This window comes from Furipterus horrens, unplaced genomic scaffold (assembly GCF_987537825.1).
Source record: "Furipterus horrens unplaced genomic scaffold, mFurHor1.1.pri manual_scaffold_7, whole genome shotgun sequence".
In the NCBI taxonomy this organism is placed as follows: Eukaryota; Metazoa; Chordata; class Mammalia; order Chiroptera; family Furipteridae; genus Furipterus; species Furipterus horrens.
In genome coordinates, this window is record NW_028327177.1 from 102706340 (window position 1) to 102725517 (window position 19178).

Here is a 19178-nt window from a genome sequence, read left to right on the forward strand (position 1 = left end):
GCCAGGTCCCCGGTTAGGGGCCTGTGAGAGGCAACCAACCTCACAGCAACGTTTATCTCCTCTTTCCCTTCTTCTCTCTCTAAAAATAAATAAATAAAATATTTAAAGAAAGAAAAAAATTTACTTTAAAAAATAATAAAGTAACTCTGCATTTAGAAGTTGGCCAAATTGGAAGCTGATATTCAGAGCCTGATAGAAACCTTTTGCAAGGCCTTTTCCTTTAAGCTAAAATGAAACTATGTACCCAGAGGAAGAAAAAAAAAATTCTAAAGATAAACAGCTCTAAATCTAGAACATAGGAATCTTTTTATTTCTATCCTAGTTAAAGATTTTCTCCCTGATATAAAGAAGCAAATAAAAATAATGTAGTTGGATGTGTGAATCAACCTTCAGGTTGCAGCCCAATTCTCTGAGGCATTAAAGACCAACTTGAGTCTTCATGAGAACAGAAAAAGCTCACCTATCTTTTTTTTACCAATTCAGTTCAAAAAATATGTAGGTATTATAAAAGTGTGGGATTTAGGAAACAAAAGCCTTTCTGGAGGAACTTGCATTCTTTCTCTGTGCCTTTGAGTTGGAAATGTTATAACCTGGTTTTTCTAGGAACTAATGAGAGCATCTCTGTAATACAAACTTCAGGGAGGTAACTGTTATCAGAAAGGGGGGAAAGGAAGAAAGGCTGTTTAGAAACTAGGTAAATTAAAAGTCTTAAAAACCTTTTTCACAAATATTACTAAAGAGTTTGAGCCATCTGAACAGGGAAACTTAACTTATACCATCTGTCAGAAACACAATTTGGATCCAACTGTTCTTTTTATAAACTAGTGAGTCTTGCATTATCATACCCATCTCATGACTAAAATGTTAAAACAAAAGCTATAAGATCTCTGCATCTGCATGTTTATGAATGTGTATATATGTATATGATAGGTCTGTGGATTTTTTCTACTTCCAGGTGGTATTACCAAAATTAATTTGTAAAGAGTTTTATTTAATTAACTTAAAGAAATAAAAGATTTATATAAATCAAGTATACTCTCAGAAATATAGAAAACTATCCCAAATGTTTTCCAAGTTCCCATGATTTAGGATAACCTTTGGGGGGAAAAATCTAGTTTAAATTTGTTGGTTTAACTAAAACAGGCATATATTTAGTTATCAAAACTAAATATTATACAGACATACAACTTTTATCCTACCTAGATTTACTGAAATTTAAATGAGCTCATGTTATCTCTATTACAGAATTTGTCAGAAAGAGATGACTTAGATGATGTCAAAGCTGCGTCGTCGGCGAAGAGCATCTCACGGATGAGCACCTCTTTGACTTTGGTCTTGGCTCGTAGACGGGCCAGGTTGTAGAGCTTGCCATCGGATCTGGTGTGAATGAAGACACCCTTGCTGCAGTCCTTAAAGGCGTATTGGAGGATCATGGAGAAGAAGATTCCGAACAGCGTAGGCGTGAGGACGCAGCCCTGCTTTACTCCGCTGCTGACTGGGAAGGCCTCAGAGGTTACGCCGTTGTAGGACACCATGCTGTGCATGTTGTCGTGAAAGGACATGACCACAGCAAGCAGATGTGGTGGACAGCCAATCTTCCGTAGCAAGCTGAAGAGTCCGCTTCGACTGACCAGATCAAACGCCTTCGTTAGGTCGATAAAGGCGAGGTAGAGTGGTTTATGCTGCTCGTGACACTTCTCCTGCAGCTGGCGTAGGGAGAAGATCATGTCCACTGTTGATCGGCCAGCTCTGAAGCCACACTGGGACTCTGGGTAGACGCGGGAAGCAAGGGTCTGCAGGCGGGCAAGGGCGACCCGGGCGAATACTTTGCCGACGACGCTGAGGAGAGAGATGCCCTGGTAGTTGTTGCAGTCACTGCGGTCTCCTTTGTTCTTGTACATGGTGATAATGTTGGCATCTCTCATATCCTGGGGGATGTAACCCTCCTTCCAGCAGCGACAGAGTAGATGGTGGAGCGGTTGTAGCAGGACTGGTTTCCCGCTCTTTAGGATTTCTGGAGGGATTCCGTCGCTTCCTGGTGCTTTCCCGCAAGCGAGGCGGTCGATGGCTTTGCTGAGCTCTGCCGCAGTAGGTGGGGTGTCTAGCTCCTCCATGACTGGTAGGTCTGGGATGGCGTTAAGAGCAGTGTCTGTTACGGTGTTCTTCGTTGCGTACAGCTCGAGGTAGTGCTCGGTCCACCGCTGCATTTGCTGTTCCTGGTCAGTGATGACCTCACCTGTCTTGGACTTAAGGGGGGTGATCTTGGAGGGGATTGGGCCTGTTGCCTTCTTGATACCCTCATACATTCCTCGTGCGTTGCCTATATCGGCGGCTTCCTGGATGCTTCTGCACAGGTTTAGCCAGTAGGTGTTGGCACAGTGGCGGGCGGTCTTCTGGACTTTGTTCCTGGCAGCCCGTAGAGCTTGAAGTGTACTGGGAGTGGGCGTGGCCTTGTAAGCCAGTAGGGCCTTCCTCTTAGCCTCGATCACGGGTTCCATTTCTTCCCAGTGAGCCTCGTACCAGTCAGCGTTCTTCCACTCTTTCTTCCCGTAAGCAATAATGGCGGAGTTGTATATGGCGTCGCAGAGACGTGGCCAATTGGATTCGATAATGTCATCCAGTGCCTCCAGTGCACACAGAATTATGGGCCAGAAGATTCATACAGAAGGAAGGCAGAGACTGGCTCTCTGCTCTTCCTCCAGGATGCCTAGATGATCATGCTGTAGCCACCTGTGTTTTCCAAAGGACGGTATTTTAAATGGGAGAAGGAACTCTGGGTGCAGCCTAGGATTGGTCTGGCCTGGCAGAGGGTGGCAGGGTTATCTTTCTTTGAGTGTTCTAGAGTGATGGGCTCTGAGGCAGAAGCCTGCCATTCTTCCAAAATTGTGTAACTTATGTTGTTTTAGTTTGTAAACTAATCTTATAAACATAAGGTAATTAAAACTAACAGGGGGAATGATAGAGGAACTCAAGAGTTAAAGGTTTTAGCCTTAATTGGTAGGCTTAAGTGATTAAAGCTGGAACTCAACAATTAAAAAGATTTCAGCCTTAGTTATAGGCTTAAGTGACAAATACTTGTGGAAAGCTGTTATTCCCAAATTGTGTGGCTTTTGAATGAAGACTCCTTTCCCTTTTCACCAAAACTCTGCCCCCAGAATTTTGCCTAGAGGGTGGCAGTGGGCAGCAGGACCCCAGATGCTGTTTGGTAACAAAATCTTTCCTACAGGAAGTCAAGAACCCACACATTACCAACTGGCCCTAGGCAGACCAGCTCAGGGCCAGGTCCCCTGTCTAATAACAATTCACTTTCTGTTTTTCTCTGCTTTGTTTCTATACCTTATCAGATAAAAGCTTTCTGCCTTGCACCCCATTTTAAAGTTTTCTGGATCCTTGGGAACAAAGACTACCTGCTTTTATCACCTAAATTCATAAAGTTTGTTTGTATCAATGGTTTGTTTGTATCACTTACATTGTCTTCCTTAAGCCCTGGCTGATCTGGCTCAGTGAATTGAGCATCACCCTGCAACCCAAAAGGCACACTGGCTTTATTCTCGGCAGGGCACATGCCTAGGTTGTGGACCAGGTCCCAACTGGGGGCTTGTGAGAGGCAACCCATCGCTGTATCTCCATGCATTGATGCTTCTCTTCCTCTCTTTCTCTCTCCTGTTTCCTCTCTCTAAAAACAATTAAAATAAAAAAGTCTTAAATTGCCTTAAAGCATTTTTTATAGTACTAAGCCATCAGAGATAAATATTCAGGTATTCATAGATGAAATAATGAGATTTGCTTTAAAATAATTCTACTGGTTGGGGATTAATAAACAGAATGGCAGATGTTGATTATTGTTGAAACTGGCTAATGGATACATGAGGGTTCATTAAACTATTTTCTCCACTTCTGTGAATGTTTGCAATATTCAGCTATGAATGAAAAAGGGGTTCTACAGAAAAACCTCACAGGATGATCTGACAATAAATTGCTAAGTAGGTAGGTTAAGGTGGGCATATGACCCTTTAGTCAAATATTTATCTTCGCCTTGAGCAAGCCCTGTCCATCGTTTTTGTGCATCTAGGTTAACACACCTTTAAAAATAAGTGTAATCACCCTCAATAGAGCACATGTTATTAACTATCCTGTAATCCAATCCCCGCCCTGCTTTCTCCCACCTTTAGGTAGTCTTCCTTAAATTCACTCCATAATTTCAAACGCATAGAAGAAACTGCAAAACTGTCAATTCTCTGGAGCATTTGACATCTTGCTCCCTGGCAATTGTTGCCAGTTTGGCTCAAATAAACTCTTATAAATTTTTTTAAACGTTTGGACGTTCTGATCAAGACCATTAAGAAGAAAATAAAAAGAATGTGGGGCTTTCAATCATAGAATTTAAAGCTAGTTATGACTGTGGGTTTCAATAAGTGGACGATAGGAACACTATAAAATTACAGGGACCTTGTGAGGAGCAGTGAAAGCAGAAAGCCTTATGAAATGCTGTTTTAGTCTTACTGTAATTACTATGGTTGCCAATACTAGTTGCCTGCGACAATTTCCTCCTCCCCCCGCTTCAATGGTTTATTTTACTCTTACTCTGCTTCTTTCCTATGGTTTCTTCCACCTACTTCCCTCACAACCCCGCCCATCCGCAGTGGTTTAGCCCGGCTTCCCCAGGGGAAACCCCGTGGGGCGGTGCACTAGGTAACTGCTAGTAGTCCGGCCCCCTCCCCCGAGACCACTTGGATCGTTCCGCGTCTGATGATGGGCCGGTAATCGGGGGGCAGGGCGCGAGTCTCGGGCTTCGATTGGTCAGAGCCAAGGTAAACATCCGTCAGGGTGGGGCGGGGCCGGAAGTGGAAGCGGAAGGCGGAGGCTGAAGCGGTTCTGGAGGTTCCGGGGTTGGAGTCGGTATCTCCAGGTGCCATGGCCCGGGCTGAGGCGTGCTGAAAGAGACGCGGGGACGCCGGAGGGACTCGGGGTTGGGCCATGGCGGGCGCTCGGGCCGCCGCCGCCGCCTCGGCGGGGTCCTCGAATTCTTCGGGCCACCCGCCGCCGCAGGAGCCGGGGCTCGGCGAGCTGCTGGAGGAATTCTCCCGTACTCAGTACCGGGCCAAGGACTGCAGTGGGACTGGTGGCTCTAAGGTGCGCTCGGAGGCCTGACGAGCAGGAGAAGGCCCCTGCTTGGGAAGTTACAGCGGAAAGGCTGAGGTTAGGGGTCAGAGGAAGGAGAGAGGGAAGTTCCAGGATCCGGATCCGGAGTGTAAGGGTCGGGTTTAAAAACCGGGAAAAGAGGAACCGAGGTCAGACTGAGGATTGGAAAAACGGCCTTTTGGTTTTAGACAAGGGGTTTGGAGGTCAAGGATCTGAGTGAAGGGCCATGTTCAGAGATTAGAGAGGAGGGGCTGAGGAGGGTTACTCCCCTGCAGCTGGCGGGGACAAAAACCGAGATTAAAAAAAAAAAAGTCTAGCGTACTCCTTCCTCCATTTCAGAGGTCAGAAGGAAGAGGCTGTAGTAGTGGGGCAGAACAGAGCTAAGAGAGGAACTGTGTTGCTTCCTTATAGTGTCTCCTATGCAGCATGACACTAAATTTAGGCCCATCTCTTTCCTTCCCCTGTAGAGTAGGAAGACAACCTACACTTTCTCTGTTCCTTTATCGAAATCAGGTCCCTGTTCCTCTTTTTACTACCGTTGGGGTTCTCTTCAGTCTCCTTATTTCCAGCTTCCAGTTTGGTTAGGCCATTCCCATCCTAGGCACTGTCTGGCAGTCTGATGAGAATCTTGTTGACCACGCAGTGACCTATCTCTCATTCCCTGTGTGGTTTGGCAAGTTTAGCATCCTGGGCCACGAAACTCTGGTTGGTCCTAGAGGTTATCTGTGCTGCTGCATACCTCAGTTGGCATCTGCTAGTCTCTGGAGTAACCCAGGGAAGACTTCAGTAATGATGGGACTTTTACTCTAGAAACCACGAAGTATTTTTATTATTTATTTATTTTTAGAGAGAGGGGAAGAGAGGGAGAGAAACATCAGTTGGTTGCCTCTTGCATGCCCCAAACTGGGGACCTGGCTTGATACCCAGACGTGTGCCCTGAAGAGGACTTGAACCGGTGACCTTTTTGTTTGCAGACTGGTGATCAGTCCACTGAGCCACACCAGCCAGGGCCCACCAAGTATTTTTAGAGCTCTATCTGAGGACCAACTGTTTCTATATTGTCTTAAGTACTTGTTACAAGTTAAGATTTGTTGGTCCCACCCAATCCTGCTAAGTCATAATTTCTGAGGGTGAGAACCTAGAATTTGCAATTTTTAAACAGGTTTTCTAATGAAACTCATGTTCTTTTAAGTATGAGGATCCCAGGTTTCAGCTGCTATGAATTTTTCCTCCCCATTGCTCTTTAAAGAGGCTGAAGAGGGTTAGTGGTTTTACTGGGCCCTTTTTTCATCCTACACACCCTTGAAGATTATGGTTGCCATAAGTTTTCCCTGACTTTCACTGCACCAGCCTTACAGCCTCTCTGAGCCTTCTGAATTCTTGCAGACTTCTTGTGATGTTATAGGTCTTATGCCTATTTTAGTGGGCCTTTCCCTGAACTGTGAATAAAATGAGCAATTTTAAGGGGAGCTGTTCCTTAACTAGAACTTCTAAATACTGGTCTGAGGCTGGAGAATGGGGAAGAATCTGGAGCCAACAGAAGATATGGGATTAGTCCAGTTAAAGTAACCTAGAGCAAGAGTTCTTAATATTTTATGGATTGTGGACTGCTTTGAGAATCAAATGAAAGCTGTAGTCCTCTTCTTCAAATGCTTAAGACAATTCCACTGCAACATTAAGGGGTTCAAGACCCTCCCGAAGTATACCACATATTGGTTAATGGACTACGTATTTAGGGCCTGTGTCCCAGCAATAGGTCTTTTCCTGGCATTGAATAATAATCACAGAGGCAAATGTCATTCCCAGTGACCTCTCCACATCATGAACTACCTATTTCTCACACTCAGAGTCCCAGAGTCTTCTTTATGCCTAGGTCTTGTCCTCTGTGCAGGTTGAGCGTATTGAGAAGAGATGTCTGGAGCTGTTTGGCCGAGACTACTGTTACAGCGTGATCCAAAATGTGAATGGGGACATCTGCGGCCACTACCCCCAGCACATTGTGTTCCTGGAGTATGAAAGTTCTGAGAAGGAGAAAGACACGTGAGCATTATGTGATCAGAGTGTGCCTGTCTGGAGAGGCCTTAACAGCTCATCCCCAGAGTCCGGAAGTCTGTAGCTGGGAAGGGTGCTGGGCTGGGCCAACTCACTTTCCCCAAGTGTTAAGCCATATCCACACCTTTATTTATTTCAGGGTTTGACATATAAGATTGGCAAGGCAGCATGGTGTAGAATGCGAGTTGGGAGTCATAGCCCTGGACTTCATTTCACTCCCATCCTATAGCAGCTCATTGTCCTAAGACTACTAACTACCCACCTGATCTCTGTGAACCTCAATGTCCCTTTTTTAAGAGAATGTGGATAGTAAAAAGAGAATATGTGACTGGGAGATCTTCTATGTCAACATGCTTAAGAGCCTGACTGTGGTCTGGAGTCTGGTTGCTTGAATTTACATGCCTTACTTGCTGGTTGTGTAACTAAGTTAGGCAAATTATTTAATTTCTTTGTTACTTTTCTCAATTGTAAGTGTACCTCTTTAGAAAAGTGGCTAGTGCAATCCCTGATGATGATGAACCGTGGCTATTAAAGCCTGGCATGTTTGTTGTAAGAATTAGAAATAAGAGCTACCATTTACTTAGGCCTAGCAGACATAAAGCACCTGGTACAGGCTGCAACCTATAGGTGGTCAGTAAATAGTAGCAGTTGTTTGACACCCAAAAATAATCACAGCATTGAGGCTCTAGGAAAAGCTTTATGTCAATCTCAAAGTTTGTTTCCCCAGTCTCCCTGCTTGCTGCTGATTTTAAGGGAATTCCAGGAGCTATTTTCAACAATATCTGAAAGCCTGGCTCCATGAGTGCAGTGTTAGGATGAGTGCTACAGGAGTTATGCTGTAAAGTGTAGCAGGCCATCCATACACATAGCATGCCCATTAGGCACCCAGGAACTGGCTAGAGACTCTGAATCTTGAGCTCCAGAGCCATTGAATCAATCAAAATCACAGCGTAACAAGATACCCCAGTGATTTGTAAGCACATGAAGGTTTGAGAAGTGCTGTTGTAGGCATACCAGCAGTTTGGTGTGTGTGTATGTTTGGGAAGACACCATGGTAGAGATCCTTTTTAGCTGGAATTGGAAGGATAAGTAGGAGTGTCCCTGAAATATCCTTTGGAACCAGTTTGTACAGGATCTTGATCATCAGGCCAAGGAGTGTGGACTTGTGGCTGTTAGTGATTTTATTTCCTAGTATCCCCTGAACCAGAATTTCCAGAACCCTCAGTCTCAGAGCTCCCTAGATCAGTTTTATATATGCTGTAGTCTGAGAACCTCTGCTGTGGCCCACCAGGAGTCAAAGAAGGCTTTCAAGCAGAACAACCAGTTTGGAGGAGTTCAAGGACTAAGCCTTAGTTTTGTCATATGAAAAATGGGATGTCTATAAGGGTGCCATCTCATGAGCTTGTGGGGTTCACTGAGGAAAATGAATGTATTAGAACAACAAATTGTGTGTAAATCATAGAAATTGTATCATATCCAGTTGTATAACCTACAAACTCCAGGGATTTCAAAGCCCAAAGAATTGGGCTTCTCTATGGTTCTGTTATTTATGGTTCCTCTGTCTTCCTATCTTCTTCCAGAGTTAAGTGAACTCACCTTCTACAAGCCCTTAAGCTAAAGTTTCTAAACAAGAGCTCTTTTTCCTTGCCCTTGCCCTCCTTCCAACCCTCTTCAGTGCTGACTGGTGGTTTTACAATGACATTATGATACTAAGCTCAGCTGTAGTCAAGGTGGTGCTTTTCTAACTTGATTTTGTGAGTGAATCACCTGGGGCTCTAGTTACAAGGCAGAATCTGCCTCAGTGGGCCTAGGGTTGGGCCTGAGTATCTGCATTTTCTAACAAGCTACCAGGTCATGTCAAACCACCCTGTAGCAGCAGTACTCTAAGGAACTCAGTCTTGGTTGGCTCACAGAAGCTTTTCTGGAAAGGAAATTACTTTAGTGCTGATTACATCTAGCCCTTAAAGAAAAGGAAACTAACATTTGTCAAGTGCCTACTGCTTGGCAAGTGTTAGTTTCACACCTTAACTCACTTAAGTCCTGCGACCGCTTCTATTGTACAGAAGTTCAAACCTACCGATGTAGTTAGCAGAGTGGGGTGAACAGCTAGGTCTTTTTCATCATGCTCTGTCCACCTCTCTGCCTTTTCTCTGTCATCACCGTGGCTATCCCACCTTGTCTAGCAGGGTCGTACCTTCCAGGCCAGGGCTACTGTGTTACATCCCTAAACCTGGAGTTTTTATTGGAGTTTGTTTTTACTTTTTGTTCCTTGCAAGGCCTTGAAGTGATACTGATTGAATTAAGCCTGTTTGTTGAAGAGAAGGGAGTATATGCATATTTAGGTGGGAAGAAGTAGAAATTTTTGCTTTGCATAGCTGGCTTTGGTGTTAATATGACAGTAATTAGACTGAGTTACATGGGGTAGAACTTGGATTCAGGAAGTGGTTAGGTCTGCTTAACCCATTTCCCTGGTTTAGCCCATCATCTGGAAATAGAAGCCTGGACAGGGATATCTGAACAGCCAAGACATATGTTTTTAAGTTTTTTCATTTATTAATTTTAGAGAGAGGAAGGAGTGGAGGCGGAGGGGGGAGAAAGAGAGAAACATTGAGTTGTTGTTCCCCTTATTTATGCATTCATTGGTTGATTTTTGTATGTGCCCTGACCAGGGATAGAACCCACAACCTTGATGTATCGGATGACACTAATCAACTGAGTTATCATTCAGGGCTGGCCGAGACATATGTTTATCAACAAGTGTTCATTGAGTTCCTGCCATGTGGCAGACCCCAGGGATCCATTGGGAAGCCTTACCAGATAGATGAAGTCCCTATCCTTAGATCTAGTGGGTAATACAGACACTTAAATAAGCAACGACTGTAACAAGAACCAGAATTAGGGAATTAAGATGAGGCATTGGGGGATAGTGGTTAAAATACTGCACCCATTTCCATTAGGTGGGGGGGGTGGGCGTTTCTCCACACCACCAGTTCTTAAGACACCAATTGGGTGTCCTGCAATTCAGCTCAATTCTGACACTTGTGAGCCCAGAGATAGCATTAGATTCCATATATTAAGGGGTTAGTCCTGCAAGACAAATACATAAGCCTACTCATTCAAATATAAGCATCATGTGCCAGACACTGCTAATGCTTAGCATTGTAAAAAGAAGATCCTGAGGCCAAGAGATAATAAAAATAAAAACAGGAACTGGGAACAGAAACTGAACTGGTTCTTTGAGTAGGAGAACCAGGAAAATAAACCCATCAACTAGCCTAGCAAGCATGAGTGTGCTTGCCTCTACATTAAAAGGCTGCACAGAACCCCTAGGAGGGAAACAGCATGTTCTTCACCTTCGTTTTGTGGAGAGTTTACTCAATGGAAGGACTCAACCTGGGAAAACCAAATATAGTCCCAAGGCATTTAAAGCTTAGAGGGAACTGCTGGTGTGAGTTAAGTGAGTCAGTTGGAGCAGATGGTGCTGATTAGATCTGTGAAAATGGCCTGGGGCCACCAGAAGGTAGAAGACTGCTGTGAACAGTATTGTATGTGCCCTCTCTTATTCTGATGGCCTTTGAGTTTAATTAGGCTATTGTTTTGTACTGAGGTGCCTTTTTATGTCACAGAGAAACTAAGGAGAAGGCGACAGAACTTGGTTTTCAGTGAACCATGAGTTTTCTAAAGCTTGGCTGGTTGGCCTGTGTGTGCCACCTTACAGGCATCTTGAAGAGGCACCCAGCTTCTTCAAGTTTGCCATTCTTCCTTCGAAACAGAAGAAAAGAATTACAAAAGTAACCTCTTAAATAAGAGACCTTCAGAAAAATACACCATGGAAAGTGGAAGTTCTCTTTCTTATCCTCCCACTCTCTACCTTGTTCTCTTTTCAAGATCAAACTGTTAGTCCAGGGTTTTATTTGAAGACTCCCCTTTAACTTTAATTTCAGACCCCTACTTGATAGCAATATTTTTATTTATTTATTTATATTTTTTAGTGTATTTTATTGACGTCCCAATTTCTTTACCCTTTGCTTCCCTCCACCTACTAGCCCCCTTCCCTCCAGCAATCCACCCCCCACCCCAGTTCAAGTTAATGGATCGTGCATATAAGTTCTTTGGCTTCACCTTTTCCTATATTCTTAACACGTTGCATACCGGGGAATTTAAATGCCTTTTAGAAATGGCCAGAATTCTCGCCACCCCTACGCAATATGTTAATATCCCCGTCTATTTCTTACCAACCAATTATGCTTCTTAGTCCCAGCACCATTTCCCCATTTCTCCTTCTCCCCCCTCCCAGCTGATAACCCTCCAAATGATCTCCATACCTATGATTCTGTTCCTATTCTGGTTTGCTTAGTTGGATTTTGTTTTTATTTTTTAGATTCAGTTGATAGTTGTGAGTTTGTTGACATTTTAGTGTTCATAGTTTTGATCTTCTTTTTCTTAAGTAAGTCCCTTTGACATTTCAAATAATAACAGCTTGGTGATGATGAGCTCCTTTAGCTTCCCCTTGTCTGGGAAGCACTTCATCTGCCCTTCCATTCCAAATGATAGCTTTGCTGGATAGAGTAATCTTGGTTGTAGGTTGCCTTTCATCACATTGAATACTGCTTGTCAGTCCCTTCCTTCCTGCAAAGTGTCCTCTGAGAAATCAGCTGATAGTCCTATAGGCACCCACCTGCAGGCAACTCTCTGCCTCTCTCTTGCTGCCCCCAGGACTCTGTTTTTATCTTCCACCTTTGGCATCTCAGTCATGATACATCCTGGTGTGGTCCCCTCTGGATCCAGCTTGCCCAGGACTCTCTGTGCTTCCTGGACCTGTCTGTCCATCTCCTTTGCAAAATTTGGGAAGCTTCCCTCATTTTTTTCAATTCTTGCTGCTTCATTCTGCGCTGGTTGACTGTGTTTTTCTTCCTTATGTTCAAAATCATTGATGTGAACACTGGTTTCCTTCCCTTCACCATTGGTTTTGTGTGGATTTTCCTTCGTTTCACTTCGCAGGCCTTCACTTCTTCTCTTATGTGTTTGTAGTACTGAAGCATATCTGTCAAGCCTGTGAGCATCTTTATCTCCAGTATTTTGAATTCTGCATCTGTTAGTTTGTCTATCTCCTCGTCTGTTAGGTTGGCTATCTCCTTGTTGCTTAGTTATCCCACTGGAACCTTGATCCGTTCCCTCTTTTGGGCCATACTTCTCTGTCTCCTCTTTCTGAGAGTCTCTTGTGTTTGCCTCTGCATCTGAAATAGAGCTGTCGCTCCTGTTACGTTTAAGGGGTGGAGTCTTAGGGATTCGTCAGTACAGGGTGACGTGTTTCACCACGTTGTGCTGTATGTGAGGGAGGGGTCTGAGATGGAACAATGCCACCCGCTCAGCACATGCCCCTCTTCTAGGCACTTCTCCCACATATGATGGGACTGGCGCCCCTCTAGCTGCTGCCCTGGCCGTTGTTCCCAGAGTGGGTGGGTCTGCGGATGTTATAGGACCGTGCGGTCTCTTTAAACAAGTGGACTCCGCTGAAACCAGCAGTTTTTGCCTCCACCCCAACCCCCACTGGTTTTCACAGTCAGAAGCAATGAGGCTTGATTTTCCCCAGTGCTGGGACCGTGAGTTGCGAGGTCTCTGGTGAGGAGCTGGAAACGCACTTCAGGTGTCACTCCTGACTGAAAATGTATGACTGCACTTTCCGCCGCCAGTCTGCCGCCGCTGCCGCTGCCGCTGCCGCTGCCGCTGTTGCTGTTGTTGTTGCTGCGGCCTCCGCCGCCACCACCACACCTCGTCCTCTCCGCCCCTCCTACCTGTCTGGATGAGTATTTCTTCTTTATATCTTTGTGTGTTGGACTTCCATGCAGTTTGATTTTCTGGAACTTCTGGTTGTTTATAGTTTTGAGATAGTTGTATTCCTTCTTAGTTGTGGAGGGAGATGCAGCGTGTCTGTCTACGCCTCCATCTTGGCCAGAAGTCCCCCCTGTCTGTTTTGTACCAACCAATTTTGCTTTTTAATCCCTGAACCATTTCTCCATTTCTTCCCCTTACCCCTCCCAGCTGATAACCCTCCAAATGATCCCCATTCCTATGATGCTGTTCCTGTTCTGGTTTGCTTAGTTGGATTTTGTTTTTATTTTTCGGATTCAGTTGTTGATAGTTGTGAGTTTGTTGTCATTTTAATGTTCATAGTTTTGATCTTTTTCTTAAGTATGTCCCTTTAACATTTTATATAATAAGGGCTTGGTGATGATGAACTCCTTTAGCTTTTCCTTGTCTAGGATGCACTTTGCCCTTCCATTCTAAATGATAGCTTACTGGATAGAATAATTTTGGTTGTAGGTCCTTGCTTTTCATCATTTTGAATACTTCTTGCCAGTCCCTTCTTGCCTGCCAAGTTTCTTTTGAGAAATCAGCTGATGGTCTTATAGGTACCCCATTGTAGATAACTCTGCTTTTCTCTTGCTGCTTTTAAAATTCTCTCTTTATCTTTAACCTTTGGCATTTTAATGGTGATGTGCCTTGGTGTGGTCCTCTTTGGGTCTAGCTTCTTTGAGACTCTGTGCTTCCTGGACATGTGTATCTATTTCCTTCATCATGTTAGGGAAGTTTTCCTTCATTATTTTTTCACATAAGCTTTCAATTTCTTGCTCTTCCTCTTCTCCTTCTGGCACCCCTATGATTTGGATGTTGGCACGTTTAAAGTTGTCCCAGAGGCTCTTAAGCCTCTCATTTTTTCCATTCTTGTTTCCTCATCCTATACTGGTTGACTGTTTTTTTCTTCCTTATGTTCCAAATCCTTGATTTGAACCCCGGTTTTTTTTTCCTTCACCATTGGTTTTGTGTGGATTTTCCTTTGTTTCATTTAGCACATCCTTCACTTCTTTCCTTCTGCATTTGCTGTACTTAAGCATATCTGTCAAGTCTGTGAGCATCTTTATCACCAGTGTTTTGAACTCTGTATCTGTTAGGTTGGCTATCTCCTCGTTGCTTAGTTCTCTCGCTGGAACCTTGATTCGTTCCCTCTTTTGGGCCATACTTCTCTGTCTCCTCAACCTGACAGGTTCCTGTGTTTGTTTGCCTCTGTGTCTTAGGTAGAGCTGAGCCCTAGGTATTGGTCAGTATAGGGTGACCTGCTTCACCACATTGTGGCGCTATATGTGGGGGAGGAGTCTGAGAGGGAACGATGCCCCTTCCTCAGCACTTCCCCCTTTTCCAGGCACTTCTCCCACCTCCGTATGGGACTGGTGCCTCTATCTGTTGTCTTCACCATGGTTCCCAGAGTGGGTGGGTCTGTAGATGTTCTAGGACTGTGGGGTGCTTTAAACAAGTGGACTCTGCTGAGAGTTTCTTCCTCTGCCCCAACCCCCACTGGTTTGCACAGTCGGAAGCAATGAGGCTTGATTTTCCCTGGCACTGGAACCATGAGCTGTGTGGTCTGGTCTGGTGCTGGGAACACTCCCCAGGTGTCCCTCCCTACTTTTTAAAATGTGTGACTGTGCTTTCCGCTGGCCTGCCACTGCCACTGCTACCACACCACACAACATCCCTCTCCGCCCTGGCTCCGCCCCTCCTACCTGTCTGGATGAGTATTTCTTTTTTATATCTTAGTTTGCTGGACTTCCATGCAGTTTGATTTTCTTGTACTTCTGGTTGTTTCTAGTTTTGAGGTAGTTATATTCCTTCTTAGTTGTGGAGGTAGATGCAGGGTGTCTATCTAGGCCTCCATCTTGGCCGGAAGTCCTGATATTAATATTTTAATAACTGACTGGAGAATATATCTGTGAAGGCCACTAAGAAATCAGCAGTGTTTTCAAAAGACTTGGTATTTTTCTTAATGTCAATAGTATCCATTCTAAAACACTACCACAGATGTGTAGGAGTCACTGAACTTACTTATTCTGAAGCAGTTTTTTGTATACATGTGCCTTGCAATAATATGCAGATCCCTGGAAGGATTACAGTGTGAGGTTTAAGAGCCTCTAGGAGTTGACTTGGAAGCTCAACCCTTGTAAGGAAGGAACATGGGAGTCTTCTCTTCCTTCTGCTTGGTTACTCTGCATGGCTAGGATAGCTTCCCACTCCTTAACTTTCCTGCTTGTTTCTTTTGCAACCAGAAGCTGTCACCGGCTGATTTGGAGCCTTTTGCTAAGGATCAGTGGGTTTATCTATGAGAGTAGACCCTTACTTTAGATGTCTACTGATTTGATAATGATTTGATGGGGGTGAGACTTGCTGGAGCTCGTTTCAAAACCTGACTCATGTTCTAAAAGCTCCTTTGCCAAACCAGTGCAATAACTACTATGCTTCTTAATGCCCAAATAGCTTGTCTTTCACCTCCTTTGTTCCAGCAAAAATGGCCCTATGATTTCCAGAGGGTCCAAAAGCACCTGTTATCTTACTCTGAGAAGAAAATGGTAATAACACTCAGTTTGCTGTGTATATTTCTGTATTTTATGTACCATGTCTTTATTGTTTTAATTATTATTATTTTTTTTAGAAAGAGGGGAAGGGAGAGAGAAAGAGAAGGAGATGAACATGAATGTGTAGTTGCCTCTTACACCCTCACAACGGGGAACCCTGCCTGCAACCCAGGCATGTGCCCTGACTGGGAATCAAACCAGCAACGCTTTGTGTACCATGTCTTTAGAGTAGCTCACTTTGGTTTTCATCTGAAAGGTTCTGAAATCAAGGTGACTTAAATTTTAATATCTATGATATAGCACTTTGTTCCTGAAAACTTTATCTCCATGATCTAGAATTTAGGAATTAGAGCCCTTACTAAATTTCAAATGAGAATTCACACATACGTGCAGACCTAGCCCGAAGTTTTTGTGAAAACACACACATGCCCACTTAGAAACCGGCCTGACCTGCGTTTCTTATCCACGTCTCAGGTTTCAGAGCACTGTGCAAGTGAGCAAGTTGCAAGACCTCGTTAACCGCAGCAAGACAGCCAGATGCAGAGGACGGTTTGTCTGCCCAGTAATCCTGTTCAAAGGCAAGGTAAGATCACGCCAAAGCCTCACACTCCCTGAGATCCTCTTCTGGGGTAACTGGCTTCATTCAAAATATGGGATAGTTTTGTTCTTGGTCTTTGCCAGCTGAGTATTGGTGGTTACTGGGTGCCTGATGCTGTGGAAAGCAGGCCAGAGAAACAGACTAATTCTGAAAACCACCTTCAAGGATGAGTCTAGGTAGAGAAGGGCTTGTCACACCAGACTACCTGACCCTGTGTTCTGGAGCCAGACTGCCTAGTTTCAGATCCTGGCTCTTGTTCCCTTCCTATGCAAGGCCTTAGTTTCCTCCTCTATAAAATGGGAATACCAATTGTAATTACATCAGAGGTTTGAGGAGATTAGATTAAGTGAGTTATTAAATTGTTGTTCATTCATTCTTTTAATCAAGTATTTACTGAATGTGTACTATGTTCCAGGTACTGTTTCTAGCCTTAAGTTACATCACTATATAAAGTAGACAAAAATTCTTACCACATGGAGTTTATATTCTAGTGACTGTTGTTATTTTGGCTGCCACATATGGTCTCATTTTCACCTACCTTTTTATAATTTTTTGGTGTAATTGATGTTCCCAAAACTTCTTCAGGCTATTACACTATAATTTACAGTCCCATGGTATCGTGTAAGAGGAATTCACCAAAGAGGGACAGTAGTTAAGACTAGTGGCCCGATGGCCTCATTAAGTGCAGGACTTAGCTTGAGAGCATTGGATGATAACAGAATACTAATTGGCAGGAAGGGGTGGGAGGGTGTTCCAAGCAGGTGATACAGTGTGGGAAAAGGCATGGAGGCAGGAACAAAAGTGGCCAGGAGACCTCCTTGACTGGATTGGAAGGTACCAGTTGGAGCAGAGGATGGAAGGGATTGTGTGCAGGAAACTTAACTGCTGACCAAGTGGTTTGCATTTGCTAGGGGAGCCACTGTGATTCTTGAGCAGGCAAATGCAGGAGGCTTTGATATTCTTTAATCTTTAAGAGGACTTTTCTATTAATCTAGCTTTCTTCCTTTGCACCTTCTTGTCCAGGCAGTGTGATACATTTCATATGTGTTAGCTTCCCCTGACTTGGTGTTCACTTAATACCTACTTATATGTGCTTAAGTCTTAACAGTGTGTTTGAACATCTGTCATTTCCTCTCTGCTCTAATCTCTGAGGGCAGAGGCCTCATCTCGGTGCTATCTTCCCAGCACCTGGCAAAGTACTCTCCCAGCTTGTAAGTACAAGCTCAACAGGAAGATACATCTCTTGGATAAAGCAGTAGTGGCCCTGTGCTAGCTTCTAGCAGGGCAGAGATGAAGAAGATAGTCCTTGTCCTCATGGAGCTCAGTGAGTGGGGAAGGCAGACCAGTGAACAAAGCAATTGAGAGGGAGATAGGGGAGACATAATAATGTCTTCTATTGTGAAACAGGGGTGTTATCCTCAGATGTGTGGCACTCAGTAGGCACTTGGTTACTATTGCTGTGATGGCAGTGTTTATTACGAGCATTACTCCAGAGGCACCTACCTCTGTGCCAGGTTGGGGAAGGGGAGTACATTAATTGCTTGCTTCCTACTTCAAAGCTCAGTTCATTGTGGCTACTGCAACCATGGAACTAAATGTTTGATCTTACTTACTGTTTTTTATTTTATTATTTTTAATTGAGGTATAATTAGCACCATAACGTTATATTAGTTTCAAGTGTTCAACATAATGACTCGGTATTTGCGTATATAGCGAAATAATCATCACAATAAATCTAGTTAACATCCTTCACCACACAGTCATGATTTTTTTCTTGTGATGAAAACTTTTAAGACCTATGCTGCTATCCGCTTTCAAATATACAGTATATCAATGTGTGAGAGATACATCAACTGGTTGCCTCTTGCATACCCCTAACCAGGGACCTGACCTGTAACCCAGGCATGCGCCCTATCGGGGAATTGAACCGGCAATCTCTCAGTTCACAGGTCAGCACTCAATCCACTAAACCAAACCAGCCAGGGCATGTGTTTTTGTTTTTGTTTTTTAATTGATTCTTTTTTTTTTTTTTTTTTTAGAGAGAGAACCTTTTGGGGTTTTCTTGTTTTGTTTTTTTAAAAATTTTTAAATTTTTCAATTATAGTTGATATACAATATTAGTTCCAGGTGTACAACCCAGTGATTAGACATTTGTATAACTTAGGAAGTGAATACCCGATAAATCTAGTACCCATCTAACACTATACACGATTATTACAGTATTGTTGACTATGTTTTCTAGGCTATACTTTATGTTCCTGTGACTGTTCTGTAACTGCCAGTTTGTACTTCTCAGTCCCTTCACCTTTTTCACCCACCCCCTCAACCCTCCTCCCATCTGGCAACAGTCAAAATGTTCTCTGTCTGAGTCCCTTTCTGGCCTACATATTAATTTATTATTTTTTTTAGATTCCACATATAAGTGAATTATATGGCATTTGTCTTCCTCTGTCTAACTTATTTCACTCAGCACAATACCATCTAGGTTCATCCATGTTGTTGTAGATTGTAAGATTTCATTCTTTTTTAAAGCTGAGTCATAATTATGTATATGCACCACTTTCTTATCCATTCATCTATTGATGGGCACTTAGGCTACTTCCGTATCTTGGCTATTGTAAATAATGCTGCAGTGAACATATGGATGCATGTCTTTTTGATTTAGTGTTTTTGGTTTCTTCAGATAAATACCCAGAAGTGGAATTGCTTGGGTCCTTTTTCTCTTGTTATAGCCTTTGTTTTAAAGTCTGTTTTGTCAGATATAAGTATTTCTACCTCAGCTTTTTTGTTTGTTTCCATTTTCATTAATTTTATTTCAATTAATTTCAGTACAGAAATGATGGGTTATGAATGGGAGCCATGAGGCTAGGGAGCAGGGTTCAGGAATTAGACTCTGCAAGGTGCAGCTTCCCACGGGCACCAGCTAAGGACCTTCCTGCAGAGGTTGGTGCCCCATTTGGGGAGTTGACCAACTCATCTGC

At 43.7% G+C, this 19178-nt stretch overlaps 1 protein-coding gene across 4 annotated transcripts in view; it reads left to right on the forward strand.

Annotated features, from left to right (window-relative positions):
- Positions 1-4838: 4838 nt before the first annotated feature.
- MTMR14 (myotubularin related protein 14) overlaps positions 4839-19178 on the forward strand; it is a 57603-nt gene continuing 43263 nt past the window's right edge. For all 4 annotated transcript variants that reach the window (XM_090284106.1, XM_090284107.1, XM_090284109.1 and 1 more), the window contains exons 1-3: positions 4839-5133; positions 7034-7182; positions 16074-16182. In XM_090284106.1, coding sequence (XP_090140232.1) covers positions 4978-5133; positions 7034-7182; positions 16074-16182 — 414 coding nt within the window. In that variant the 5' untranslated portion in view covers positions 4839-4977. The remainder of the gene's footprint in view (positions 5134-7033; positions 7183-16073; positions 16183-19178) is intronic.